Here is a 25,072-nt window from a genome sequence, read left to right as displayed (position 1 = left end):
GTCAATTTGATCTTGCAATTGGATTTGGGAGCAATAATTTGTCTATAGTAATTAGATTTGCTCAAATCATTCCCTTTCCGGAGTTTTTGTTATTCTTAGTCCCCCCCCCCCCCCCCCCCCCCCCCCCAAACAAAATCCTTCTTATCTAGTTATTTCTAGTTATTACTATGAATATCTACCTGATATATATCCATTTAACTGTCTTATAATGGCCAAGGTTGAAACTTGCTAGTAAACGGTAGATTTTTTAACGTCAATACCATTAAACACTTATAATTAAAAATCATCATATCTTAAATATAAAAAATATTTGTATAAATTTAAGTCATTTTAAGTGAAATTACCATATTTTTGTGTACATTTGTTGGTTTTTTATATTGTCTCTCCTCCACAATATTCTCTGTTTCTCGTTCCTCTTAATTTTATGTAGAAGAGAAAATGTAATACGCCAACAAATATATATATCAAAAAGGGAGATTAGCCTTGCACTGACCAATGTGTGTGTCTATATATATATATATATATATATATATATATGGGTAGGATCCTTTAACATTAGGTTAAACTTTGAAATTTGATATCAAATCCTAACCATTGATTTTCATCAATCAATGGTTATAATTTTTGTCAATCAAACTTATTAATTAATTATTAATTCTCAATAAATGATAACCGTTGATTGATAAAAATCAACGGTTAGGATTTGGTATCAAATTTTAAAGTTTGATGCAGGTGTCAAAAGATCATATATATATATATATATGGTTTTAATGTTTCTAAAGTGAATGTAGATAAGTTATCTATATTCGCTTTCAAAATAACGTCGTTTTGGGTTGAAAAATTAAAAAATTATAATAAAAAAGACTACTATAACCCTGAAATAAATTATAATTACAAAAATACTTTGATTTCCGCCTCAAAACGACGTCGTTTTAAGCCCACTGTAGATAAGTCATCTACATTGACTGTAGAAAAAACGAACCACACATATATATATATATATATCAAAACCAGTATTTAAAAACTCGGTTTGATCATCAACTCGTCTGAGGACAGAGATCACTTCGCTGATCCGATTTTATATATTAAAAAAATATAAATATATATTCTATATGAAAAATTAAAAACAATCAAACCACCAATCATCAAAGATTCAAAATATACTTAACATAATTCAATCAATTACATTCACAAGTCAATATTACACAAGCTAATCAAAGTATAAAACACATATTCCAATGGAGTTAATGAAAAAGTATATCATCAAACTCAGGCCCTCCTTGTTTTTCTCCACCATTGTCGTCCAAACCTTGAGGAACATTGTTTTCATTTTGGGGTACAATGGTCATACGAGGTTTATCATCTATATCATCCTCATCTAAATTCAATTCATCTACAATAACACATTATATGTAAGTTAGTATATAATAAAAAGTGGTCAATCATCAAATTAAACAATAGAATTACAATTATAAAGAAACATGCCAATGTTATCTAGAATTGGTTCAATACATTATTCCTCAAAGATCTTGCCTCTTCATTGGTTAATAATGGTGGTGACTCCTCAAAAACCCAACTAGAATGGTCATCCATTGTTTCCACTTTTTATTATAAACAACAAAGTATTCTATTTTAGTTGCACTTTTTTCTTAAAATAAAACACATACATTATAAACTGCTTAACAAAAAAAAAATACATATTTATCTAGACTCTAGAGAAAGAATTTCATCAGAAAGAGAATAAAATAATAGCCTCTAAAGAAATATAACTTCTCCTTCAAAAAATTTTCCGCTTCTTGAAATACTTGAATGAACTTCTCTATATCATTTCAAGTCACAAACAGGAACAACTGAAAATTAAAGTCACGCATAAAAATTATGTAACAGCATATGAAAGGAGATCCCTTATCCAAGAGAGAACGACGACGGCGCGACAAATCAACGGTGGGAAGAGAATAACCAGCATGGCAGAGGACAAGGAGAGAGAAGACAAAAGAGGATAGCCACCACCACGGCAGAGGAGACCACCGGATAAGGGAGACTTGGTCTGGGTTTGGAAGGAAGATCCGAAGAGAAGAAGAACGATTCAGATTTCAAATTTAGTTCTAGATCTATGCAGCAATGAGTTTTTGTTTTTTTTACACATCAAATGACGTCGTTTCGTGTGTAAATTAAAAAAAATGCAGTGACCCCCTCTGACCCAGGAGTCATTGAGACCAGGCCGGATTTCGAGGGTCAACATGCATGTAGCGTCTACGGACTCTAACCCTCAGAGAGAGGGGGTCTGTGACCCAGCGGGGTCGACCTCAAGATAGGACGGAGTTTTAAACACTGGTCAAAACACGCCGTTTAAATTAAAATAACATAAAATTATGTCCTTTAAAATCACAAAAATTTATATAAAAAAAATATCTGAAATACATAGAAAACAGCAATCTCTTTGTACCTTTTTTCAATTTTCATCTATTTCTCTGCAGTATGAGAATTCATTGTGCTGAGAGCTGTCTTTGTATAGTAGTTGTTTCGATTAATAAATTTTTAAATCCTTTAGGATATAAAATACGTGCAACTGCAATGTCCTATAGTTATTACTTATTAGGAACGTAACACACCAAATTGAAGGGAGTGGAAAATTTGATTTTGTCCCTCAAATTTCTTTTGGGACACTGCATGAAAGAGAAATTTTTATCCTGCCTTTAAAGGATACTTAAAACATGGCATAGCGATTTTAGAATAGGGGGATGCCTACGCTGCAATGACACTATTGCCTGCTATTGATAATTACGGATAATATTACCATAAACCGGAGGGTGGGGTTTTCCGGCTTATATAAGGCCAGGTCCGTCTCTCCAAAAACATAGGTCCAAGAAAATAACTTATGTTACTGCTACCTAGTTTTGGTACAAATGAACATCTATAAAACTTAATTAACCATACTGCAATTCGAGTGGCAAAAGGGTTTAAAATGCTAATTCAGTACGTAGATTTAACATGTTAACCTATCTACATAATCTGGTCTCGACTTCAACTTATGACAGTCATTAAAATTTTTAATGTTATTTCTATCTCATTTACTTGTATCCTCGTATGATCACATGATATAACATGTTATCTTTTTCTCAAACGATGTCGTTTTACATTCTAACCCTTTCTTATTATATTCATTTTAATATTATTTTTTAATTAAATATATATACTCCAATATCTTAGTATTCTAATATGAGCTACACTTCTTTCTTTTTTTTACTTTTAGTACCAAACACTTATTGAGCTGTCGTGGAGTTAGAAATATATCTGTATTTCCCGAGGGGTGAATTATATCCCAAGATGTCTCTCCAAGCGAAAAAGATGGGTATATATTAGTAGGAGTGATATTCCATCATGATACGAGAGAGTATATAGATGAGTATATATATCCTTCCTATGGAGAGATACGAATGTGATTCCTTAATGGGGCCTTTACAGCCAACCCATAGAGTAAAGGCTGGTACAAAACACTTACTATCATAAAGCATTACTAGTCTTATAATTTATCTGGTAAATTTTTTCTTGGTTTTATAAACATTCTTTTTGGTACAAGTTTAAATAGACACTTTGCAATTACAAATTATGTCCGAAGCTTTTCTTTTTTCTTATTTTCCCATTTCATCTACCATCGTTCTTTGTATAATAATAATAATAACAACTCACTTCCAAGGTATAGAATTCCTCAAACGGTATTTATAGGCTCTTACTACAATGCCTGCGACGCTGGGTACCACCAAAACTGAAAACTCTTGAGAAACTATACATCCTATTTTAACGAAATTTTTAAGGTACTCCTGTCGCACTAGTGACTCGGTGCATCAGGCCAATTAAATTTGGAGAGAAAAAAAAATGCAAGTTGTATGGAATAGGGAGAGAGAAAAAATTAATTCAAATGTCATTTTTTGAATGAAGGCGGACATACGACAAGTGCACTACTGAGAAAACGTTCCTGTTATAAGGAGTGCAGCATACTTATCTTTTATAGCAACCAAAACCATCTTCACAAATATGGCAATGCATGCATTTGGCATCCTCTTGGTAGTTCTTCCCTGTGTGTTGTTGAGGTTTGCATACTCGGATATCAATTTTGTCCGATATAGGGTTTCCACCAGCAGGCTTAAACCTGGATGGAGCTTCTCATGTGAGGCCGAATGGCATACTTATCCTGACAATTGATTCCTCAAAAATCCTTGGTCATGCATTCTATCCATCTCCATGTCATTCAAATCTAGCAGAAATAAATCCATTGTTGCAACCTTTAGCACACTACCTTTGTGTTTTCCATTGTTCCTGAGAGTACCCAGATCTTGGGGGAAACGGTTTCAAATTCATCCTAATATCTGCCAATGAACCAATGGGCTGACTTGTAAACCAATATTTAGGCCTCCCAAATGAGACAAACAATCAAGAATTCTCTACCAGGTTCCTAGCCAGAGTTTGACAGGGTATAAGATCCTGAACTTGAGGACATCGATGATAATCATGTGGAATAGATATCTGCAGCCTCATCTCTAACATATTTAAGTTAGCAGCCTACTCCTTATCGAGAAATGGCCAAGAAGATCACATCAAGAACATTTCCACCAGTCTGATGAGTGGAAAACCCATTCAAGCATGGGTTGATTACAATGAAGAGTAAAAGTTGATGAATGTTAATATCTCACCTTTTGGCATGCCAATGCCGTAATTTCCTTCAACATCTTTTCCTATAGCACTATCTATGTCGTTGAATGCCAACATGTATGCAGGTTTTTCTGCTTCCAATGGTTTGCTGATAGCTGAGCATAATACATGGCAGGAGCTTTAAAATAGGAGAAGCACGAAAGCCAGATAATTCGGCTCTTCTACTTACTGTGTCAAGTAGTTCAATGAAGTGGTGCACGAAAAAGGCTTTGCAGTAGGCATTACTTTAGCAAGTGCAACATTTTTTATCTTGATAATCATAGGAGCTCTCTATGTCCTGACGCAGATTAATAAATAAGGTCTGGCTTTAGAAGATTGGGGAACTTGAATATGGGCCTCATAGATTTAAATGAGATCCATTCAGCTACGGGAAGGTTTGGGGAGAGAAACCTTACTGGGTATGGAGGATTAGGTAAAGTCTATGTAAAGAACCTTGGGATACACCACCCCAAAAGCTAGCTCAAAGGGTGGGAGTGCCCAAGGCCTTATAAAGGCCACATTATATATCTCAACACGCCCCCTCACACAAGAGCCCTTTGGGCTTGAAGGGTGGACAATGCAACAGGCTCAGCTTACCTGTGCTAAGAAACTCCACAAGAGAAAGTGGGGGACGGCGAGGCTCTGATACCATGTAAAGAACCTTGAGGTCACCACCCCAAAAGCTAGCTCAAAGGGTGGGAGTGCCCAAGGCCTTATAAAGGCCACATTATATATCTCAACAGTCTACAAAGGAGTCATCCCTAGCACAAGACTAGAAGTAGCTGTAAAGCGAGTTGCTCCTAATACAAGTCAAGGAATGAGAGAATATGTTGCAGAAAGAACAAGTATGAGACAACAAAGGCATAGAAATCTGGTGCAGTTACATGGGTGGTGCAGGAAGCAGGATGAACTCCTCCTTGTTTATGACTGTTCCAAATGGGAGCCTGGACAAGCTTTTGTTTAAAATTGATAATCAAAAGAAGAAATTGCTAACTTTGGAACAAAGATAAAAGATCATTACCGGTGTTGCCCCAAGGCTGCTGTATCTCCATGAAGAATGTGAACTGCAGGTTGTTCGCAGAGATAAGCCAAGGAATGCCTTGATAGATGCAAATCTCCAACTAAAGCTTGATGATTTTGGCCTTGCCAGGACTTAGAGCATGGAATCAATCCACAGACAAGTCATGTTGTAAGAACACTTGGGTACATGGCCCCTGAGATCACTAAGACTGGGAAAGCAACATTGAGCACAGATGCATATGGGTATGTGTTACGGACCTTGAGATCACCACCCCAAAAGCTAGCACAAAGGATGGGAGTGCCCAAGGCCTTATAAACCCCACATTAGTGGTATAGGCAACCAATGTGGGACTTGTAACATTGCCACCCCCTTTAAGAGCCGACGTCAACGGCGGCTTTCACTCTATCGACACTGACCCGACGGTAGCCCTTTCCCCTGTTGGGGCGGCTTCATTCACCTATCAGTATTCGGTGCCCAAAGACACCTTAATCCAGCCTATAGGTAGCCCTTTCCGTGGCCTCAACTCTCAATGAAAGCACCAATTGTTACGGACCTTGAGGTCACCATCCCAAAAGCTAGCTCAAAGGGTGGGAGTGCTCAAGGCCTTATAAACCCCACATTAGTTGCCCATACAACCAATGTGGGATTCCAAGTCCCATATCTTGCAAATGGGATCGTAACATTCCACCACGCTCCGCAACCCCGGCGCCCACGCGGGGTGGCTTTGCGCTAGTCGTTTACTAGCCCCGGGCGAACACTGCAATGCTGACGTCACCACCTGTGCCGCTCGATTGCAACCGGGAGACATAGTGAAAGGCTCTGATACCATTTGATAAGAACCTTGAGGTGCACTACCCAAAAGCTAGCTCAAAGGATGGGAGTGCCCAAAACCTTATAAACCTCACATTAGTGGTATAGGCAACCAATGTGGGACTTGTAACATTGTCACCCCCTTTAAGGGCCAACGTCCACGACGGCTTTCACTCTATCGACACTGACCCACGGTAGCCCTTTCCCCCCTTGGGGCGGCTTCACTCACCTATCAGTATTCGGTGCCCAAAGACACCTTAATCCAGCCTATAGGTAGCCCTTTCCGTGGCCTCAACTCTCAATGAAAGCACCAATTGTTACGGACCTTGATGTCACCACCCCAAAAACTAGCCTTTTCCCCCCTTGGGACGACTTCACTCACCTATCAGTATTCGGTGCCCAAAGACACCTTAATCCAGCCTATAAGTAGTTCTTTCCATGGCCTCAACTCTCAATGAAAGCACCAATTGTTACGGACCTTGAGGTCACCACCCCAAAAACTAGCTCAAAAGGTGGGAGTGCCCAAAGCCTTATAAACCCCACATTAGCTGCCCATACAACCAATGTGGGACTCCAAGTCCCATACCTTGCAAATAGGATCGTAACAGTATGGCATACTCATTTCGGAAGTAGCTTGTGGAAGGAGGAAAATAGAGCCCCAGAAGAATCCTGAGGAAATGGTATTAGTAGACTGGGTGAGGGAACTACATCATCAAGGGGTGATCAGAAGGGCCCTTGTCTCCAGTTTAGATGAGAATGAAAGAAGAAGCTTAGCTCGTACATAGTCTTGGATTGCTTCTCTCTTATCCCCATCCTGATTACAGGCCTACTATGAGGACTGTCCAGTTCCTTCTGGGAGACGCCATCCTTCCTCCACTCCCTCTTGACATTCAATGTGAAGGTTCAAGACCAATAATGGAATACCCGTACAACTTTCCAGATGATGCAGACCCTTCAGGTTCTTAATTGTCCTCATCAAAATATTGTAGTCTTACAAGCTTTAACGAGGTGATTTCTGTTTTTGAAGTCACAGGGATAACTTCATAGATATTGCTGTAAATAAGATAGCATATTAAAGAACCACATTGGCTAAAGATATCTCTAATCTTATCAAGGAAAGCAACCCAGAATCATGTCACTTCCATGATTCTATTTGTTAGAGAAATATAAAGCCATTAATGTATCCTCACCCACAGCTTAAAGCTGTTGGGTGAGGCTACATTAATGGCTTTATATTTCTTTAACATACCCCATCATACGAGAGTCCATTGAGCTTGAAGGGTGGATGATGCATCAAGCCCAGCCTATCTGTGCTAAAAAACTCCACAAGACTTAATTAATTATTAATTAAATGGGGGCAGTGAGAATCAAATCAGTGACGCATAGACTCTGATACCATGTAAGTAACTAATTTAACTCAAAAGCTTAAGGTGTTGGATAAAGCTACATTAATGGCTTTATATTTCTCTAACACTATTATCTATGTTTCTTTTGATATTTACAGAGATTCACTCCTCCCCTATATACCATGTTCTATTCATTTTTGAGGTGGGAAACACACACATGGTCAATCTTAAGTATTTCACAACCTTGTTTAGGGCCAGAATTCTGAGTAAACAGCATACATGACGTGATTATTCATTCAATTGAATATATTCTGCTCCAGTATTATTTGCTTCTGTTATCTGTATTCGTACAGACCTTAATATTATTTTTCAAACTCTTAACAACCTGATATTTGTATCCGTAACTTGCAAGAATAAAAAATAGTGTTCAAAGCCACAATGTATTTTAATTCTGCACAGGAACAGATTCAAGGCTAACTTGAGGAAAAAAGATTTTCAGTTAACTGCAGCGAAGAGTCCTCATCATGAACATCTATTCATCCTTCTATGATAGACAACTAAATAAGCAATAAAATAGGGCCGACCCAGTTCAAATACCCACTTCGTGAGTGTCTGGGGAAGGGAATACTCTAGGCAGTCTTTCCCCTGCTTTTTGCAGAGAGGCTGATTCGAACCCGCGACCTGACACACCACGGCAAGCAAGCTTACCGCTGAGCCAAGCCGGCCCTTCTAAATAAGCAATAAAATAGGAAGAAATAAAAAATCATAAATCTCACAACTCTTTAAATCACATGCCTATTTCATTTGAAGTAAAATGAAACTCAGTAGTTCCAGCAGTGGCTCACATATTCTCACATGGCTTGATGTAGAATTAGCTTCTCATGTATCATTCTGAATTTCTCTTTGAGCCTCTTGATCTGCAAAATCACCAAAAAGTATGACATTAAGGAGAATACAGTGTGTTTCCATCTCCAAAAAATGTTCGTGAGTGTAAAGAATCAAATCACCCAAAAGCTTAAGCTGTTGGATGAGGCTATATTAATGGTTTTATATATCTCAACACGCCCCCTCACAGGAGAGCCCACTGGGCTTGAAAGATGGACAATGCACAGGCCCACCTACCTGTGCGAAGAAAAAAATTTCACTTGAAAGAAAGTGCAGGGCGGTGAGGATCGAACCCGGGACACAAGACTCTGATACCATGTAAAGAACCAAATCAACCCAAAAGCTTAAGCTATTGGGTGAAGCTATATTAATGGTTTTATATATCTCAACAGTGAGAAAAACCATGTCATATGAATTATCAAATACCCTTTTCAGCTCAATTTCTGTATCTCTCTTCTGCTGCCCCAATGAGTGCTGCAGATTGGTTATGTCAAAAACATTATCCAGGTCATCTTCGACAGCAGATTCTAGGTCTTCCCGAAGAAGTGCAGGCAACTTGTCCACAATGGGCATCAAGAGGAAACAGTTGAACTGCAAAATATTAGGTATAAGCAGTGCATAAAAGTTAGAAGAAAAACAAATGGGGTGAGAATTCTAAATTGATATGGCTTTATCATAATAACCCCAAATTAATGCATTATCATTGCTTTGACATATTGTCTTGGATTATTGTGGTTGTAACCTGAACAACAAATTAGAAAGAATGAAAAGAAAAATACATGTATGGTATATGTTAACTAGCTAATAATAACCCTTTAGAAGGGCTAGCTAAACTTGCAAGTTGCAACCTTGTGCTGCAGGCTGTTTTGCATGTGGTGTACATGAAACTTTTAGCATATAGCACTCATCCTTTGAGAAATTATAATATTCTGGTTTTAAATTGGAAGAAAAAGAATCAAGTTTTTTACAATATCTGATATTTTTACACAATTTGTTCCCTCATGGATTTTTGAATTATTGGAAGAAGCAACAGAAACAATAAAGAATCATTAAATATTTTTCATTATCACAGAACATGAGAAATTTACTATGGCTCGAATTATGGAGAGCTATACTTTTCTCTTGTATTATTGTCATATCGTAAAAGAGGAAGGGACCTCTTTGCCAAAAAACATTTCAACGTAGTCAGAGAAAATTTCAACAAATATTTATGTTGTATATGTACTAAAACCCAAACAATCAACCGTTATTTCAATGCTCACTGTGGCAGACTTTTACTTTAAGCAGGAAAGGAGGAAATTCACAGACCATACATATCAAGAAGCATAAATGAACAAGAAATATATCAAACCTTTAATTCTGTGGAAACCAAGAAATATTCTCTTATGCCATGAAATATCTGTTGTACCAAACCATAAACAATTCTTTCAGATGAGGGTGCAAGCCTACGATTCCAAAGTGTACTATCCAGAAGGTCTGCAAGCTTCGTTTCTGTTGTCTGAATGGATGTGCTAGAATCAGTGCCAGAGGCCACATGACTTAGCTTTACATCTGGTTGTGGCTTTGTGTCTTCTTTCTCATGTGCACTTGTTTGTGATAGAATGATGGGACTATTGCAAACATTGGAGTGTTCTGTTCCACCGAATGAATCTAAGAACTGGCGTAACCCAGCCCGACTCTACAAAGTTGACAGTGACACCACAAGCAGATATAAAATGAGCCAGGTAAAATTAGCAAATAATATTTTACTCATTGGTTCTTACAGTTTAAGTGGACAATCATTCAAGCCAAGCATGAATTCAAATTAGGAAGTGAGATCATTTAAAATGCAGCATGCCAAAACATCTATCTCTGTAAATGCCCCTCAAATCAGGTATACCTTATTGTGTAGAGACCATGAGACATATCGTGTGGTGCTCACCAAGTCCTCCATACATCTACAGCAAGGCAGCATGAGAAGATAGCATTTAGAAAACAGTATTTTTTTTTAAAAAAAAAACAGGAATTCTAATATTTAACAGGCATCATGTATTAAAAAAGAATAAGAATAAATTATGGATGAGAGAAGGTGAAGATGAAACATACGATTCCCTATTGCAAAGTTTAGTTTAATGATATTATCACAACATCACATTCCGTACTAAAATATATTCATTTTAAAAAAAATCAAGGGAAAAAATGCACACTAATACCAAAAAAAGAACAACCATGAAAAAATGAAGAGAAAAACATAATATAAAATAAATTGGAGGGCTCTTGTTATTTTTATTTAATATAATATAACATAATAGATATAATAGTAGTTAGTAAAAACTGGAGGGCAGTCAATACCTGACGTTCTCTATTATAAATATAATATAATATATAAAGCCATTAATCTATCTTCACCTAACGGTTTAAACTTTTGGGAGAGTTGGTTGCGTGACGTGGTATCAGAGCCTCTGTGACCAAGTGGTCCAAAATCTAATCCTTGCCTCCCCCATTTACCTAATAATCTTCTAATGAATATTGTGGAATTTCTTAGCAAAGGTACGTGAGCCTGTACATTGTTCACCCTTCAAGTTCTACACTCTTATGTGAGGAGGTTTATTAGAAATATAATATAATATAATATATAAAACCATTCATCTGTCTTTATCTAGCAGCTTAAACTTTTAGGACAATTGGTTGCTTGACATTCTCTTATAAAAGCTAAACCTTTATCTAGCAGCTTAAACTTTTAGGACAATTGGTTGCTTGACATTCTCTTATAAAAGCTAAACCATGCATATCTTATTCCTATTCCAGTTAAACTTGATTCTATAAAATTGATATACAAAGAAGGAACTGTTAACACATTTTCAAGCTCTACTCTTCACTCACAAGTCACAACTATGAATGTCATAAAACCTTGATTGTTAGAGTCAAATCTTATTAATGTTTCCTTAACCATTGATGAGAGCATGCTGTCAATATTTACACACATGTTTTTGCTACATTTGGTGTAGCTTTGCATAACAAATTGTAAATTAAACCATCACCCCCCTTCAAAAAAAAAATGATAAAAATAAAATAAAATATACTACAGGACAAATTATGCCAACCTCTCGAAGTTTTGATCTTTGATGAAATTACATTAACACCCAATGGGAGTAGTTCAGTTGGTGACATAGGCTGAGTAAAGTGGGGAGAGAACCTGGGTTCGATTCCCACCGAATACATTTTGGGGAGAAGCGAGTAGCTTTAACTGTGATTAAGCCCCGACTCGGAATAGTCTCATAGCTGGCTCAAAGAGTTGAAGCTTATGGGGATACCCGAAGGGCCGACTCGCCTCAAAGAGGTAATTAAGGTTGGTATACCAAAAAAAAAAAATTACATTTACTGCCCTCCAGTTTCAAAAATTACTAGCCTCCATTGAATTTTCACTAAATACTCCCTCATATTTTTATTTTCCAGACATACACCCCTTCCATACAAGTGAAAAATACACATAAAAGGAGCAACTATAATTTCCAAAAATAAAGGGGAGCGTAGTGTAATTTGATCACATCTTGGAAGGTTAATGTAATTTGCTCAAAACTAAAATGAAGCTCACGATGTTTTGTTTAGTTTTTCTTTTTTTATTTTGAAACTAAAAAAAAATGGCAACTCATGATTTCATTTGACATATGGAACCAAACTTATAGCAATTGGGGACAAGTGGTGGTTAACTTTTCACGGCATGATTTTTCAGTGGATTCTGCAAAGTTGTTGAAGGCAGAGGCAACACGCCTAAGGAACACCTCGTGGCCACTTAGATACTCGCTATCTTTCTGTCAGAAACAAAATGAATAGATAAAATAAGTTTGGGAAAATCACAAACTAATAATTGCATGAAACTGTGTAGAAAATTAGAATTCAAACATGTTTCCGTTTTTATTTCCTATTAATTAGGATTGATTATGATTGATTAGGATTGATTATGATTGATTAGGATTAATTGTGATTGATTAGAATTGATTGTGATTAGGATTGTGATAGGATTGATTAGTCATCGCTTAGTCATTCTTAGCGATTCTTTCTTGTATAAATACTCACTCATGTAATTTATTCAAAATCAATATACAAAAACTTCTTTTCAATATGGTATCAGAGCGGGTTCGTTCCTACCCTAATTCAAATCTGAAATAACCATCCAAACACTTCCATCACCGTCAAACACCTCCTAAACACCGCCTTGAATCTGTCCAACACAGAAACCTAGTTTACTGACCTCCGATCAAAAAAGTGAGGTGACCATTCGACTCAGAAGGATCCGACGAGTCGACCGCCGCTGGACCCATCGCCGTCAGCCGCTGCACGCGCCACCACGCGCCGCCTTCCAGACGTTTTTTTTCCGTCGCGACTTGCACAGACCTTCTCGCCGGCTTCTCCCCTTCCTGTTCCAGAGGTCAGATCAAAAGTTTACAAAACTTGATTTTTCATCAACGGTCAACCCTTCTCTTTTTATTCATGGCTTCCTCAAAACACTCTTTTTATTACCACGAGCAACCTCCTAAGGCCACTAGTCATGTGGTCCAGCAAGGTACAACTTTCCATGTTGATAGTCAAAATCATTGGATCCTTGATTCTGGAGCCTCTGATCATATGACAGGTAATCTTGGCTTGTTTTGTTCATACACTCCATATTCTGAACCTTCTCGGGTCAAGATCGCCGATGGCAGTTTTTCCCAGATTGCGGGACACGGAACCATTAAACTTTCTGAGCTGATTACTTTGACATCAGTTCTTTATGTTCCTTCTCTGACTTGTAATCTCATTTCCATTAGCAAGCTCACCTCTGAGTTGCATTGCTTTGCTAAATTCTTTCCACATGGTTGTGTTTTTCAGGAACAGGACTCGGAGAGGATGATTGGCAGTGCTAGAGAGGATGGTGGACTTTACTACTTTGAGGAGGATGTGACTCATGAAGCTGTTTTCGTAGAAAAAAACTCTATGTTTCCTTTTGATTCATGTAATGATGTTATGCTGTGGCATCGTAGGCTAGGCCATCCAAATTTTATTTATCTTCAGAAGTTGTTGCCAAACTTATTTATTAATAAAAGTCCAAGTTTGTTTTCTTGTGATATTTGTCAACTTGCCAAGCATACTCGTGCTCATTATCCTTCTAAAGTTCACCATGACTCTTCCCCATTTTCCTTAATTCATAGCGACATATGGGGTCCAGCCCGTGTTAAAAATATTTCAGGTACTCGATGGTTCATTACCTTCATTGATGACCATTCTCGAGTTTGTTGGGTGTATCTTCTAAAGGATAAGTCTGATGCTGCATCCGTGTTTAAAAAATTTCATGCCATGGTTCAAACCCAATTCCAAGTTGCTATACAAATTCTTCGTACAGATAATGGCAAAGAGTATTTTAACTCTATTCTTGGAGAATATCTTTCCCAACATGGCATCCTTCACCAAAGCTCGTGTCCTGACACACCCCAACAAAACGGAGTTGCGGAAAGAAAAAACCGACATCTCCTTGAAGTTGCTCGGGCTCTTATGTTTACCACGAGTGTTCCTAAATATCTTTGGGGAGAGGCAGTTCTCACTGCCTCGTATCTGATAAATCGAATGCCATCTCGCATTCTGAAATTTCAGTCTCCTCTTTCTAGTCTTGTTCGTATCTTCCCGTCCTTCCGAGGTGTCTCCTCCTTACCTCTCAAGTTATTTGGTTGTGTTGTATTTGTCCATATTCCCTCCCATCAACGGTCTAAGCTTGATCCTAAGTCTCTCCAGTGTGTCTTTATTGGTTATTCTCCTACTCAACGTGGCTATAAGTGTTATTCACCCTCTCTTCGTAAGGTCTTTGTCTCTATGGATGTCACTTTTTCTGAGAATGACCCTTTCTTTCCCTCGACTTCTCTTCAGGGGGAGTCTATAGGAGTAGATGAAGATCAGTCATGGGAACCTATTAATGCCACAGTATTACCTCTACTTTTGGAAACATGGGGAGCTACAGAATCCTCACCATCAGGAGCCTCCTCAACATGGGGACAAGTTTATAGCAGGCGAAAGCCTCCTCAAAGTGTGAATAACCCAGAGCCTCTACACTGCCAGGATTCTGAACCATGTTCTAGTTCCAGCACCCCAATACTTGAGTGTCATGGTGAAAATGATCTACACTTGCCCATTGCTCTTAGAAAAGGTACTCGATCTTGTACTACTCATCCTATTTCTAATCATATTTCATATGGAAAGTTGTCCCCAGGGTTTCGTGCTTTCAATACTATGTTGGATAGTACAAAGATACCGAGAAATATACATGAGGCTCTCAATGATAAAAAATGGAGGGATGCTGTCTTTGAAGAAATGAATGCTTTAGAAAGAAATGGAACTTGGGAGATAGTGACCCTACCCAAAGGAAAAAAGGCAGTAGGATGCAAATGGGTGTTTACAATAAAATTCAATGCAGATAATAGCATCAACAGATACAAGGCAAGATTGGTTGCAAAGGGTTTCACTCAGACTCATGGGATAGATTATCATGAGACTTTTGCTCCGGTTGCTAAAGTCAATACCATCCGAGTTCTCTTATCTCTTGCTGCCAATCTAGATTGGCCTCTGCAACAGTTAGATGTGAAGAATGCATTCCTAAATGGTGACTTACATGAAGAAGTCTATATGGATCCTCCACCTGGTTTTGAAAGGGGAAATGAATCAGTGTGTAAACTAAAAAAGTCTCTATATGGATTGAAACAGTCTCCCAGAGAATGGTTCGACAAATTCACACAAGCAGTCAAAAGAAGAGGCTTCATTCAAGCACAGACTGATCATACTCTCTTCCACAAACACTCTAAGGATGGTAAAATTGCTATTCTTATTGTATATGTAGATGATATAATTCTTACAGGTGATGATATTGAGGAATTGAACACCTTGAAGAAATTTCTAGCAGCTCAATTTGAACTCAAAGACCTTGGCACTCTCAAATATTTCCTTGGTATGGAAGTTGCTAGGAGCAAAACAGGCATCACTCTAACACAAAAGAAATATGTTCTAGATCTTTTGTTGGAAACAGGAATGTCAGGGTGTAAACCTGCTGAGACACCTGTGGAACCTAATACCAAGTTAGGTATTGAAGATGGGAATGAGGTGGATAAAGAACAATATCAGCGATTGGTTGGTAAACTAATCTACTTATCTCATACGCGTCCTGACATTGCCTTTGCGGTGAGTATGATTAGTCAATTCATGCACTCACCCAAGGAGAAGCATCTTAGTGCAGTCTATAGGGTGCTTAGATACCTCAAGAATACTCCAGGAAGAGGATTATTCTTTAAAAAGGGGTATAAAAGGACAATTGAAATCTACACTGATGCAGATTGGGCAGGCTCATCAGTAGACAGAAGATCTACCTCAGGCTATTGCACCTATGTGTGGGGAAATCTTGTTACTTGGAGAAGCAAAAAGCAAACAGTGGTTGCAAGAAGTAGTGCTGAAGCAGAATTTCGAGCTTTAGCTCATGGAGTTTGTGAAGGAATCTGGTTAAGAAGACTTCTTCAAGAGTTGAAGATTTCATATTCCCTACCAATAAAACTATATTGTGACAACAAGGCAGCTGTTAGCATTGCTCAAAATCCTGTGCATCATGATCGAACAAAGCACGTGGAAGTTGATCGTCACTTCATCAAAGAAAAATTAGATGATGGAAGTGTGCATTTGATATATGTTCCAACCAAAGAGCAAACGGCAGATGTCCTTACCAAGGGCCTACACCGTCCAGCATTCGAAGACTTGATTGGCAAGTTGGGAATGATCAATATTTACCTCCCAACTTGAGGGGGAGTGTAGAAAATTAGAATTCAAACATGTTTCCGTTTTTATTTCCTATTAATTAGGATTGATTATGATTGATTAGGATTGATTATGATTGATTAGGATTAATTGTGATTGATTAGAATTGATTGTGATTAGGATTGTGATATGATTGATTAGTCATCGCTTAGTCATTCTTAGCGATTCTTTCTTGTATAAATACTCACTCATGTAATTTATTCAAAATCAATATACAAAAACTTCTTTTCAATAAACTGTTACGAAATTTCCAACGATAAACATAAACAATTGATCCATAAAAAATGTCAAGAACCAACAATCCCAAAAGCTTAAGCTATTTGGTGAAGACTCAAATGGTTTTATATCTTACACACCCTATCATACAAGAGTCCTTTGAACTTGAAACTGTTAAGAGTGTTAGTGTTAATAGTGTAGAAGTCCCACATTGAGTGTGTCTCTTTGTATTCTTCAATTGGTTTGCTATATAATAGCACCAATATTGTGTAGTTTAATACAACAAGGATTACGATCATTTCCTCTTGTATTTATGATATTCAACATGGTATCTAGAGCCTAACAAAAGGAATCTTAATCCATTTAACTTAGTTCTATTTTCCATAATTTCAATATGGTTATAGAGAGATATCACCCTCCTTGAGGGATTCCCGTTGCTATTTCTTTTTCGGGTTTTTCTTAGTATGCTCTGTGACTGCAGCTTAGACTGATCTGTCACATCAGAAAAGAATGATCCTTGGGAAGTTGTTGGGTTGACCACCGTTGTCGTTGACCGACCACCGTTGACCGCGTCGTCCACCGTTGACAGCCGTCTCTGGCGACTTTTCCGATGACTTCCGGCGACTTTTTCGGCGATCCACCACCGTCTCCGACGACTTTTCCGATTCCGCGAAGCTTTGTTTTTCTTTAATTTTCTTTCTTCCCAAGATGGAGTATTTATACTATTCATCATCCATCTTGAGGGGGAGCACTGTCCAAGTTGCTGATGTTGTCTCCGCTGATGTTAATTCCGACACCGAAGTTCCTCTTGAGGGGGAGCACTGTCCATGTTGCTGATGGTCATTCCAGCATAATTGTCTTTGCCGATGATAATTCCGGCACTGTCTAGAAGTTCCTCTTGAGGGGGAGCACTGTCCATGTTGCTGATGGTCATTCCAGCACAATTGTCTTTGTCGATGATAATTCCGGCACTGTCTAGAAGTTTCTCTTGAGGGGGAGCACCGTCCATGTTGCTGATGGTCATTCCAGCACAATTGTCTTTGCCGATGATCATTCCGGAATCTTCTATGTTAATGTTCATTTCGACGCCATTTTTAGCACATTGTTGATTTTTGGTTTCTCATTTAGGAGATTTATTTTGATGTTATGTTACTTGGTCTTTCTTGTAATAAGCTTGTAGCATAGTCAAGGGTAAACCACGGCTGCTCACCAACTGTTAAATGAAATGTCTGAGAGGGATCTTGATGTTGATGTCCTGGTTAGCTCAGTTGTCTTTGCCGATGATAATTCTGGCACCATCCATGCTCTGATGTCCATTCCAGCACTGTCTCTTTATCAGCTCTTCACACTGATGGTCATTCCAGTTGATTTGTTGTACTTAGTCATTTCATTTCGTTGATGTAGCATTGTTGTTTTTGGTTCCTAATGGGAGTATTATTTATGTATCAAGCTTGTAGCATATGATCTATATGCTACAGCTTGAGGGGGAGTGTTAAGAGTGTTAGTGTTAATAGTGTAGAAGTCCCACATTGAGTGTGTCTCTTTGTATTCTTCAATTGGTTTGCTATATAATAGCACCAATGTTGTGTAGTTTAATACAACAAAGATTACTATCATTTCCTCTTGTATTTATGATATTCAACAGAAACATAAACTTTGCACAGGCTCACCCGATCTTGTGCTCAAATTCAATTTTTATTTACAAGAATAGGGGTGGTCAGGATCGACCTTTAAGATCACTTAGCCATATTGGCTCTTGATAACATGTCAAAACCAACTATCCCAAAAGCTTAAGATGCTAGATGAAGACTCAGAAATAATTTTATATCTTAAAAAAATACAAAGAGAATACCTGAAGAAGATAAACAGAGATTGGAAGCAATCGCTTAAGTATATGCAACAGTCTAGACCCCAACTGTGCCAAGAACAGAGAATTAAAAATTAGTCAGGGAACCAAATCATCAAAGGTTAATAAGTGAAACTTTTGAGACATGAATTTTGATAAATCAAGAGCCTTATTTTCTGAATAAAGAATTGTATAATAAAATTTACTTTTTGAACAAATGTTCACCAAAAACTTCATAATGCTTATTTATGGCAAATGAACCTTCTATCTTGCCAAATAAATGTGCACAACAGACCGTGCATCAGAAACTGATAATTCTTGACTGCTCAAGTATTTAAAATGGAACAGATTAGTTCTGTTATTTCAATAAAAACTGCAGAGAATTCTCATAATCTAGCCTAGTGAAATTCTAAGGAGAATTACTACAGCAGTAAAATGAAAAGAAGGCCATAATATAGTATTCATCCAACCTAAAAGTTAAAGCATTGCATGGAACGTGCAATCTTACTATCCATTGAATTAGGATTATATTTCTTTTTTTAAATTGAGATTACTAAATTCTTCATTGTGGGATACTCGTTCTAACAGGATTAAGGTTGTTTGAGTCAATTGAATAAAGCTTATTATTGCCTTAGCTCAAGCGGCACCAAGTCTCTTTGGGGGCTACTTGATTTCTAGTTCAAATCCCATTGAGGCTATTTACACACATTACATCTTAGATCAAACTATGAATATTTTCCATAAATTATTCTTGGTTTATCCCTTGTTTAGATCACATGAACTGTGACTGAGTGGACAGAAGTAATATCATTGAAATAAATCCAAATCATAGTATAAGTTGACATGTATTCCTAATGAATGAAAAGAAATAAAGAAAGCGAAGAATCTGAAAGGAATATATTCGCTTTTATAGATTTAATCACCTGGTGAAGAAAAGGTTCAAATGTGTCACGAGCCTTTGCAACAGCAATTACACAAGCAGTCCTGGTTGTTCAAAATAAAAACTATTTTAATCTTTAACTACTAGCAGTATTACAAGAATGAATAAGTAAAACACGCAGTTACCTAGAGTAGTTTGTTCCATCATGAATGTCTTCAACTCCACAAGCATTTACAATTTCTTCCCGAGTAATTGGGGGACACTTGATTCCTCCAACCACAAAACGAAATTCAGCCATTGCCCGATGATATTGTGCACCACCATAGAGTCGCATCCCAGCATTCTACATAAAAAGGTATGCCAGCCTGTCAGAGGTTTGCTTAACAAAATTCTGAAAATACTTCTGAAAAAGCTTGCACCTACCACACAAATATAAAACTCACATGAAAGTGGTGTAATTAACAAGCATAAGTCAAATGAAATCCTCAGCCAAAATAAAAAAATGGAAATTATATTCTTTTTAATAAGAAGGGAAAATAGTCAAATAGAATTATTAGGCGGTCTGTTGTCTTCTCCAATGAAAAAAAGCAGGAGGACAGAAATACAGAAAAAAGCAAGCCCAAAACAGTTGTAGAACTTACAGGTATTAGCTTGTGAGGGAACTGAACACCATCAGCACCAACAAATGCACCTCCATTTATTCGCTCATCTTGTAGTGTTTCACCTGAAACAAAACAAAATAAAAATGTCAAGGAATTCAACCATGACCACATGCCAAGGGAAAGGAGATATCCAAAGATAGCAAGCTTGCTTATCAAATATTGAGCATTATCTACCGTTCGAAGGGCTTATCCATAAAAGAGAGCCTAGGTGATTTACCAAACTTATCAGGAGGCGCAACAACTGTCCCTTTAAGCAGTAATGACAACTGAACAATAGAAAATATGTGAGTCGGACGAAAATATAGAAGAATGCATATCTTCATGGTTCAAGCACTATGAAATCTAACAGCTGAAAAAATAAAAAAAGAAAGCATCCATACGCAAGTCCAGATAGAATATTGGACAGAAATAAATTTACTCCACAATCAAGCAAGATCAGATAGTCAGAAGAAAATTGGATTTATGACATGGAAACCTTGGTTAAGAACATATCATGGAAGGTTCTTCCTTTCTCCTTCAGTTTGGCTTCATCCAATGTGCTGTATATAATTTGAAGAAAGAATAAAACAAGTGATGAAAGGGAGATAGATACAGATAACAGTAAAATCAAAAAATAAAATCATCATCGCTGCCCCTCTCTATGCAGGTCATGTACAACAAAGATACTTTTAACTTTAATGCACACCTCAATTCTTGATTTATATCACTCAATTTCCTTGTCACACTCCGGTACTCCTTCTCAAGAAGTGGAATGATCAATGGCACGTTACTTATATACCTAGCAGGATCATTCTTAAGGATTCAGCCATAAAATATAAAAAAATTAAGGATTTATTAAGCATTGTCCAGAAACCACACAAATAAAAACAAATTACGACATAGAAAAACCTCTGTTGTAGCATTTCTTCCAAGAATAACCTAAGTTTGCTCACACCTATCCTACTTCTTTCTTGCTTTGACAATGACCTGCCCAACTTCTCCTCCAAAGATGCAACATCTTCTATCTCTCTGGAGAATACTGCCTGCATCCATATGTACAACAAAATAGATCAAGAAAAATAAAATTCGGGTATTTCATGTTCCACAAATCAAAAGAAACAGCTCCTCAAAGATAGCTTTCAGTACACCAAACATTTAACCAGTAAAGAAATTATGAATCCCTCCAAGGGCACCATAAACAAATAAAGAATGAAAACTAAAGGACTGTTTGATTTAAGGAACTGTTTTTTGTTCCATTCTCTTGTCTCACTAATAATTACAAAAATGCCACCCTGTTTTCACTTTGTTTAGGAAACAAAGTGAAAACAGGGTGGCATTTTTGTAATTATTATTGAAAACAGAAAACGAAAACAAAAAAAAACATTTCCTTAAACCAAGCAAGCCATAAGACAAATAGTCTTAAGTGTAAGCAGGCCATAAGACAAATAGTCTTAAGTGTTATTTTGTTTATTTATTATATCTTTTTTATTTGCAGAGGATGTTATCTGTGATGTACTGATGTCAATTACTGATTTGTAGTCCCACTTAACGGTCATCCCTCTGCAGTGAGATTCGCTGGTGACCAGGAGCTAGTTGATCTTAGCAATAGGCCCCCAATTAGGAAAGTATACGTAAGAAGAATTAAAGATAGGCCAAAGTGCCAAGTGGGCCAGCCTCTTTAGTTTGGCATTGTTAGTTAAAGTTGTAAGAGTTAGTTAGCCCTCTAAATGTAGTTGCAGAGTATAATATAAATATAGGGAGAGAATGTAAGTGAAGGCAGGCAGATGGTGACTGTCTTAGAGGGAGAGTCCAGGCTCCTGAATTCCTAGGGATGTTTTCTTTTATACACCATTCTTACTCTTCTAATCTTCGGATACCCCCTGATCCAGAGTCAGAGGAGGATACTCAATAAAATTCTCACATTTTCTTTCTATTATTTCTTAATTTCTAATCCAGTTCTATCAGTTGAGTGAGTAGCTTCCTTAAAGGGATGGGGGAAAAATCCTTGCAGGTATTCTCTACGTGGGTCTTTTATCTGCCCTTCTAGGATTCCAGGCATGCCACCAGCACACGGACCAACAATCTTGGAGTAACCTATCCTAACTACCAACCATAAAATATAATGATTCATAGAAGAAAAGAAAACAAGGCAATCTATAAATAACTATAATGTACAAATTGCACGTCTAATTACTTTGCTAGTCTATCTTTGCCGTTTACGTTATCTGATATTTTAATTTTAGCCTTCACATAATGTACTAGAGGCATTTAAAATAATGTAAAAAGTGTGAAAATAAACCAATAAATAAAAGAAAATGCACAACATACTTGCCAACCAGAATATTAAAAAAAAAAAAAACTCCTTATTATATCCCGAGGGTGAGGTGATGACAATTCTTATACGCAATGTTACCCTTGCATATTAGAAAACAAGAATATTAAATTAAAAAAAAAAAAAAAACGTAAAGACTACAAAGAGCATATGAAATCTAACAGTCATAACGAAGGCCCCAAAAAGATTCCTAGGTAAACTACCTAAGTGTCAAGTTTTCAACCTGAAATGAAAAGGAGAGACAAGACAACTAATGAATTACTATGAAGGATTAACCTGTTTGAACTCATCATTGGACCTGTAGAGATAATCACATCCAGAGCCAACTCTTCCAGAAGGCACAGACGTAAAGAAAGGAGAGTCTCCCAGAATGCAGCCATCAAGTGTACACGCAGGCGGCGAAAGGAAAACTTCAACATCGGACGGACGTGCAAATTGAGGTATCCTTGTATCTAGCTTGGTTGACACAATCACAGTCCTTGACAACTCAGGATCAATCTACAAATAAAAAAAAAACAAAAACTTCTCGAAGCCTTAGCATATTTCCCTCCAAGTTCCAGTAATATAATCTAGAAACTTCATGCAAATAAATAACATTACACATTCATAAATGTTATAAAGGAAAATACAACGGAGTAATTGCATGATACTTACCTGCATTACAACGCGCCTCGTAGTTGCATTACTCCAGTCACTGCAATCTTCAAGGCACAATATAATAAACTCCTTGTGTTGCATTTTCGCACGCACTAGAGACTCCACAGCACGTGCCTGGGCCTGTGAATCAATGCACGAGGCTACAAAGTTCAGCTTAATCAACAAAAACAAAAAAGGAAAATGAATCAAGTTAGAAGAAATTGGAAAGTAGACCTGTAATGCCCTATTTTTGCGACCAGGAGCAGGAGCAATGAGACCAGGAGTGTCTATGATTGTAAGATTGGGGCAATACTTGTACTCCACTTTGATTATAATTTCCTTAGCCGAGAACTGAGATGAAGAATCATGCTCCAACCTCACGTTTTCAGCTTCAATATATGCCTATTATAACAATTTATCAGTTAGCAGAACGAAGGTTTGAGTATAAACAAGAAAAAATAAAAAAATAAAAAGGAAAATGTGAATTTGAATGTAATGGACCTGAATTTGGGAAAGGGACTTTTGGTGAGATAGAGAAGGGTCGGTGTCAGAGACGAGATAACAGGAAGGGGACTCGCATTGTGGATCGTACTTCATGTGGAGGGTTATAGGGCGGCGCGTCTTGGTGCCGCCGCCGACGTGGTTGAATTGGAAGCCCATGAGTGCCTCGACGAGGGCGCTCTTGCCGTCGGTCTGGTGGCCAACTACCAACACGGCGGGGGCGTCGAAGGGAGTGTGCAAGTCCTGAGCGAGCGCGTGAAGTTCATTGTAGGCTTCGTAGAGATTCCACTCACACTTGTTGTCATCCTCACTTCCTCCCTCCATTTTGCAATTTCAGATAAGGACTTACTCACTCACCACTCCACTCTCTCTGCTCCTTTCCTTTCCCGGTTTGTCTTTATAAACTGTTTTTTTCTTTTTTTTACTATGGTTAATATTGTATTACATGCGTTAACGGGCGTTTCGAGGGGTTTTGACGTAAGAAATGCAAATTTTAAAAAAATCTACCAAACATAGGAAGACGCGTTTCAGGCGGTTACGTATTTAGTAGCTTATGTAACACATGCGCGTTTTTGACAAATTGAACATGCATACGCGTTTCTGACTATGACGCGACTATGCCACGGAATGTGTACCTGAATATAACGTATCTTAGTATTGTGCTCAGATTTGTCAAAAACACGTAGCTGGTACGGCCGTGTTTAGATTTGTAAGAAACGCGCATGTGTCAGGTGCGCGAATAAACGCGTAACCACCTGAAATGCGTCTTCCTGTATTAGTCCGGTAAAACGTTTGCTCAATGAACTAAATATGTGGATTTTTTTGAAATTTGCATTTTTTTAGTCAAAAATCCGCCTTTCGACGATAAATTTTTTGGTGATCAGGATTCTTGATTTTTTGGAATAGTGTGGGAAAATCATTTTTTTCGAGAATGTTATGCAAAAAAAATTTAGTAGGTTAAAATATTACTGAAATTTTCTCTTCAAAAAAGTTTAATTTTTTTTCAATACCTGAGATTTCAAGTGTTATGGCATTTTGGAAAAAAAAATACACATAAAATAAAATTACGGAAAAATAAGATTTTCAGAAGAAAAAAATTCAAAAACCTTATATCAAACGTAAATAAATAAGATTATCAATATCACTTTGGTATGAATCTCAAAAACTCTCCCTACTAAACATTCCTAAAAATTATTAAAAGTAGAAAAAGTAAATTCAATTTCCTTCCAATGTAGACTACAGGGCATATGCGTTTTTTTTATATTACCCATTGAATTATATATTATTGAATTAGTGCATGTTTGGATGGATTTTTATTCCTAAAAAAATTATTCTTTTTAAATAAAAGTTCTTTTGATAATTTTTAGATGTTTGGATAACAAATTTTTTAAAAAATAAAATTTAAAATAAAAGTTAAAATGCTATTTTTTGTTAGACAATAGTTAGTTGCTTTTGAAAAAAACAGA

General features: G+C 37.2%; 1 protein-coding gene across 3 annotated transcripts; it reads right to left on the bottom strand.

Moving 5' to 3' along the window:
• Positions 1-8,332: 8,332 nt before the first annotated feature.
• LOC133292164 (dynamin-like protein ARC5) lies at positions 8,333-23,962 on the bottom strand. Of its 3 annotated transcripts, none has more exons than XM_061490538.1 (18): positions 23,607-23,962; positions 23,340-23,507; positions 23,124-23,246; positions 22,746-22,967; positions 21,047-21,180; positions 20,814-20,936; positions 20,634-20,697; positions 20,376-20,424; positions 20,138-20,328; positions 19,682-19,839; positions 19,540-19,600; positions 18,623-18,685; positions 12,442-12,542; positions 10,631-10,688; positions 10,373-10,429; positions 10,103-10,294; positions 9,178-9,342; positions 8,333-8,783 (listed from the first exon to the last, which is right to left on the bottom strand). In XM_061490538.1, exons 1-18 carry the CDS (start codon positions 23,928-23,930, stop codon positions 8,718-8,720), a joined length of 2,319 nt encoding a protein of 772 aa, XP_061346522.1. In that variant the 5' UTR covers positions 23,931-23,962; the 3' UTR covers positions 8,333-8,717. The 3 variants fall into 3 exon arrangements, with proteins under 3 accessions (XP_061346522.1, XP_061346523.1, XP_061346521.1); XM_061490539.1 differs by having other exon boundaries at positions 20,138-20,220; positions 20,844-20,936; XM_061490537.1 differs by having other exon boundaries at positions 10,103-10,429; positions 20,138-20,220; positions 20,844-20,936.
• Between the last annotated feature and the right edge of the window lie 1,110 nt (positions 23,963-25,072).

The sequence above is a fragment of the Gastrolobium bilobum genome, unplaced genomic scaffold, assembly GCF_033153095.1.
Source record: "Gastrolobium bilobum isolate Gb01-03AN ecotype WA unplaced genomic scaffold, APGP_CSIRO_Gbil_v1 utg20050, whole genome shotgun sequence".
Lineage (NCBI taxonomy): Eukaryota > Viridiplantae > Streptophyta > Magnoliopsida > Fabales > Fabaceae > Gastrolobium > Gastrolobium bilobum.
Note: the sequence above shows the minus strand (reverse complement) of the source record. Positions and strands in the feature narration are given on the sequence as shown.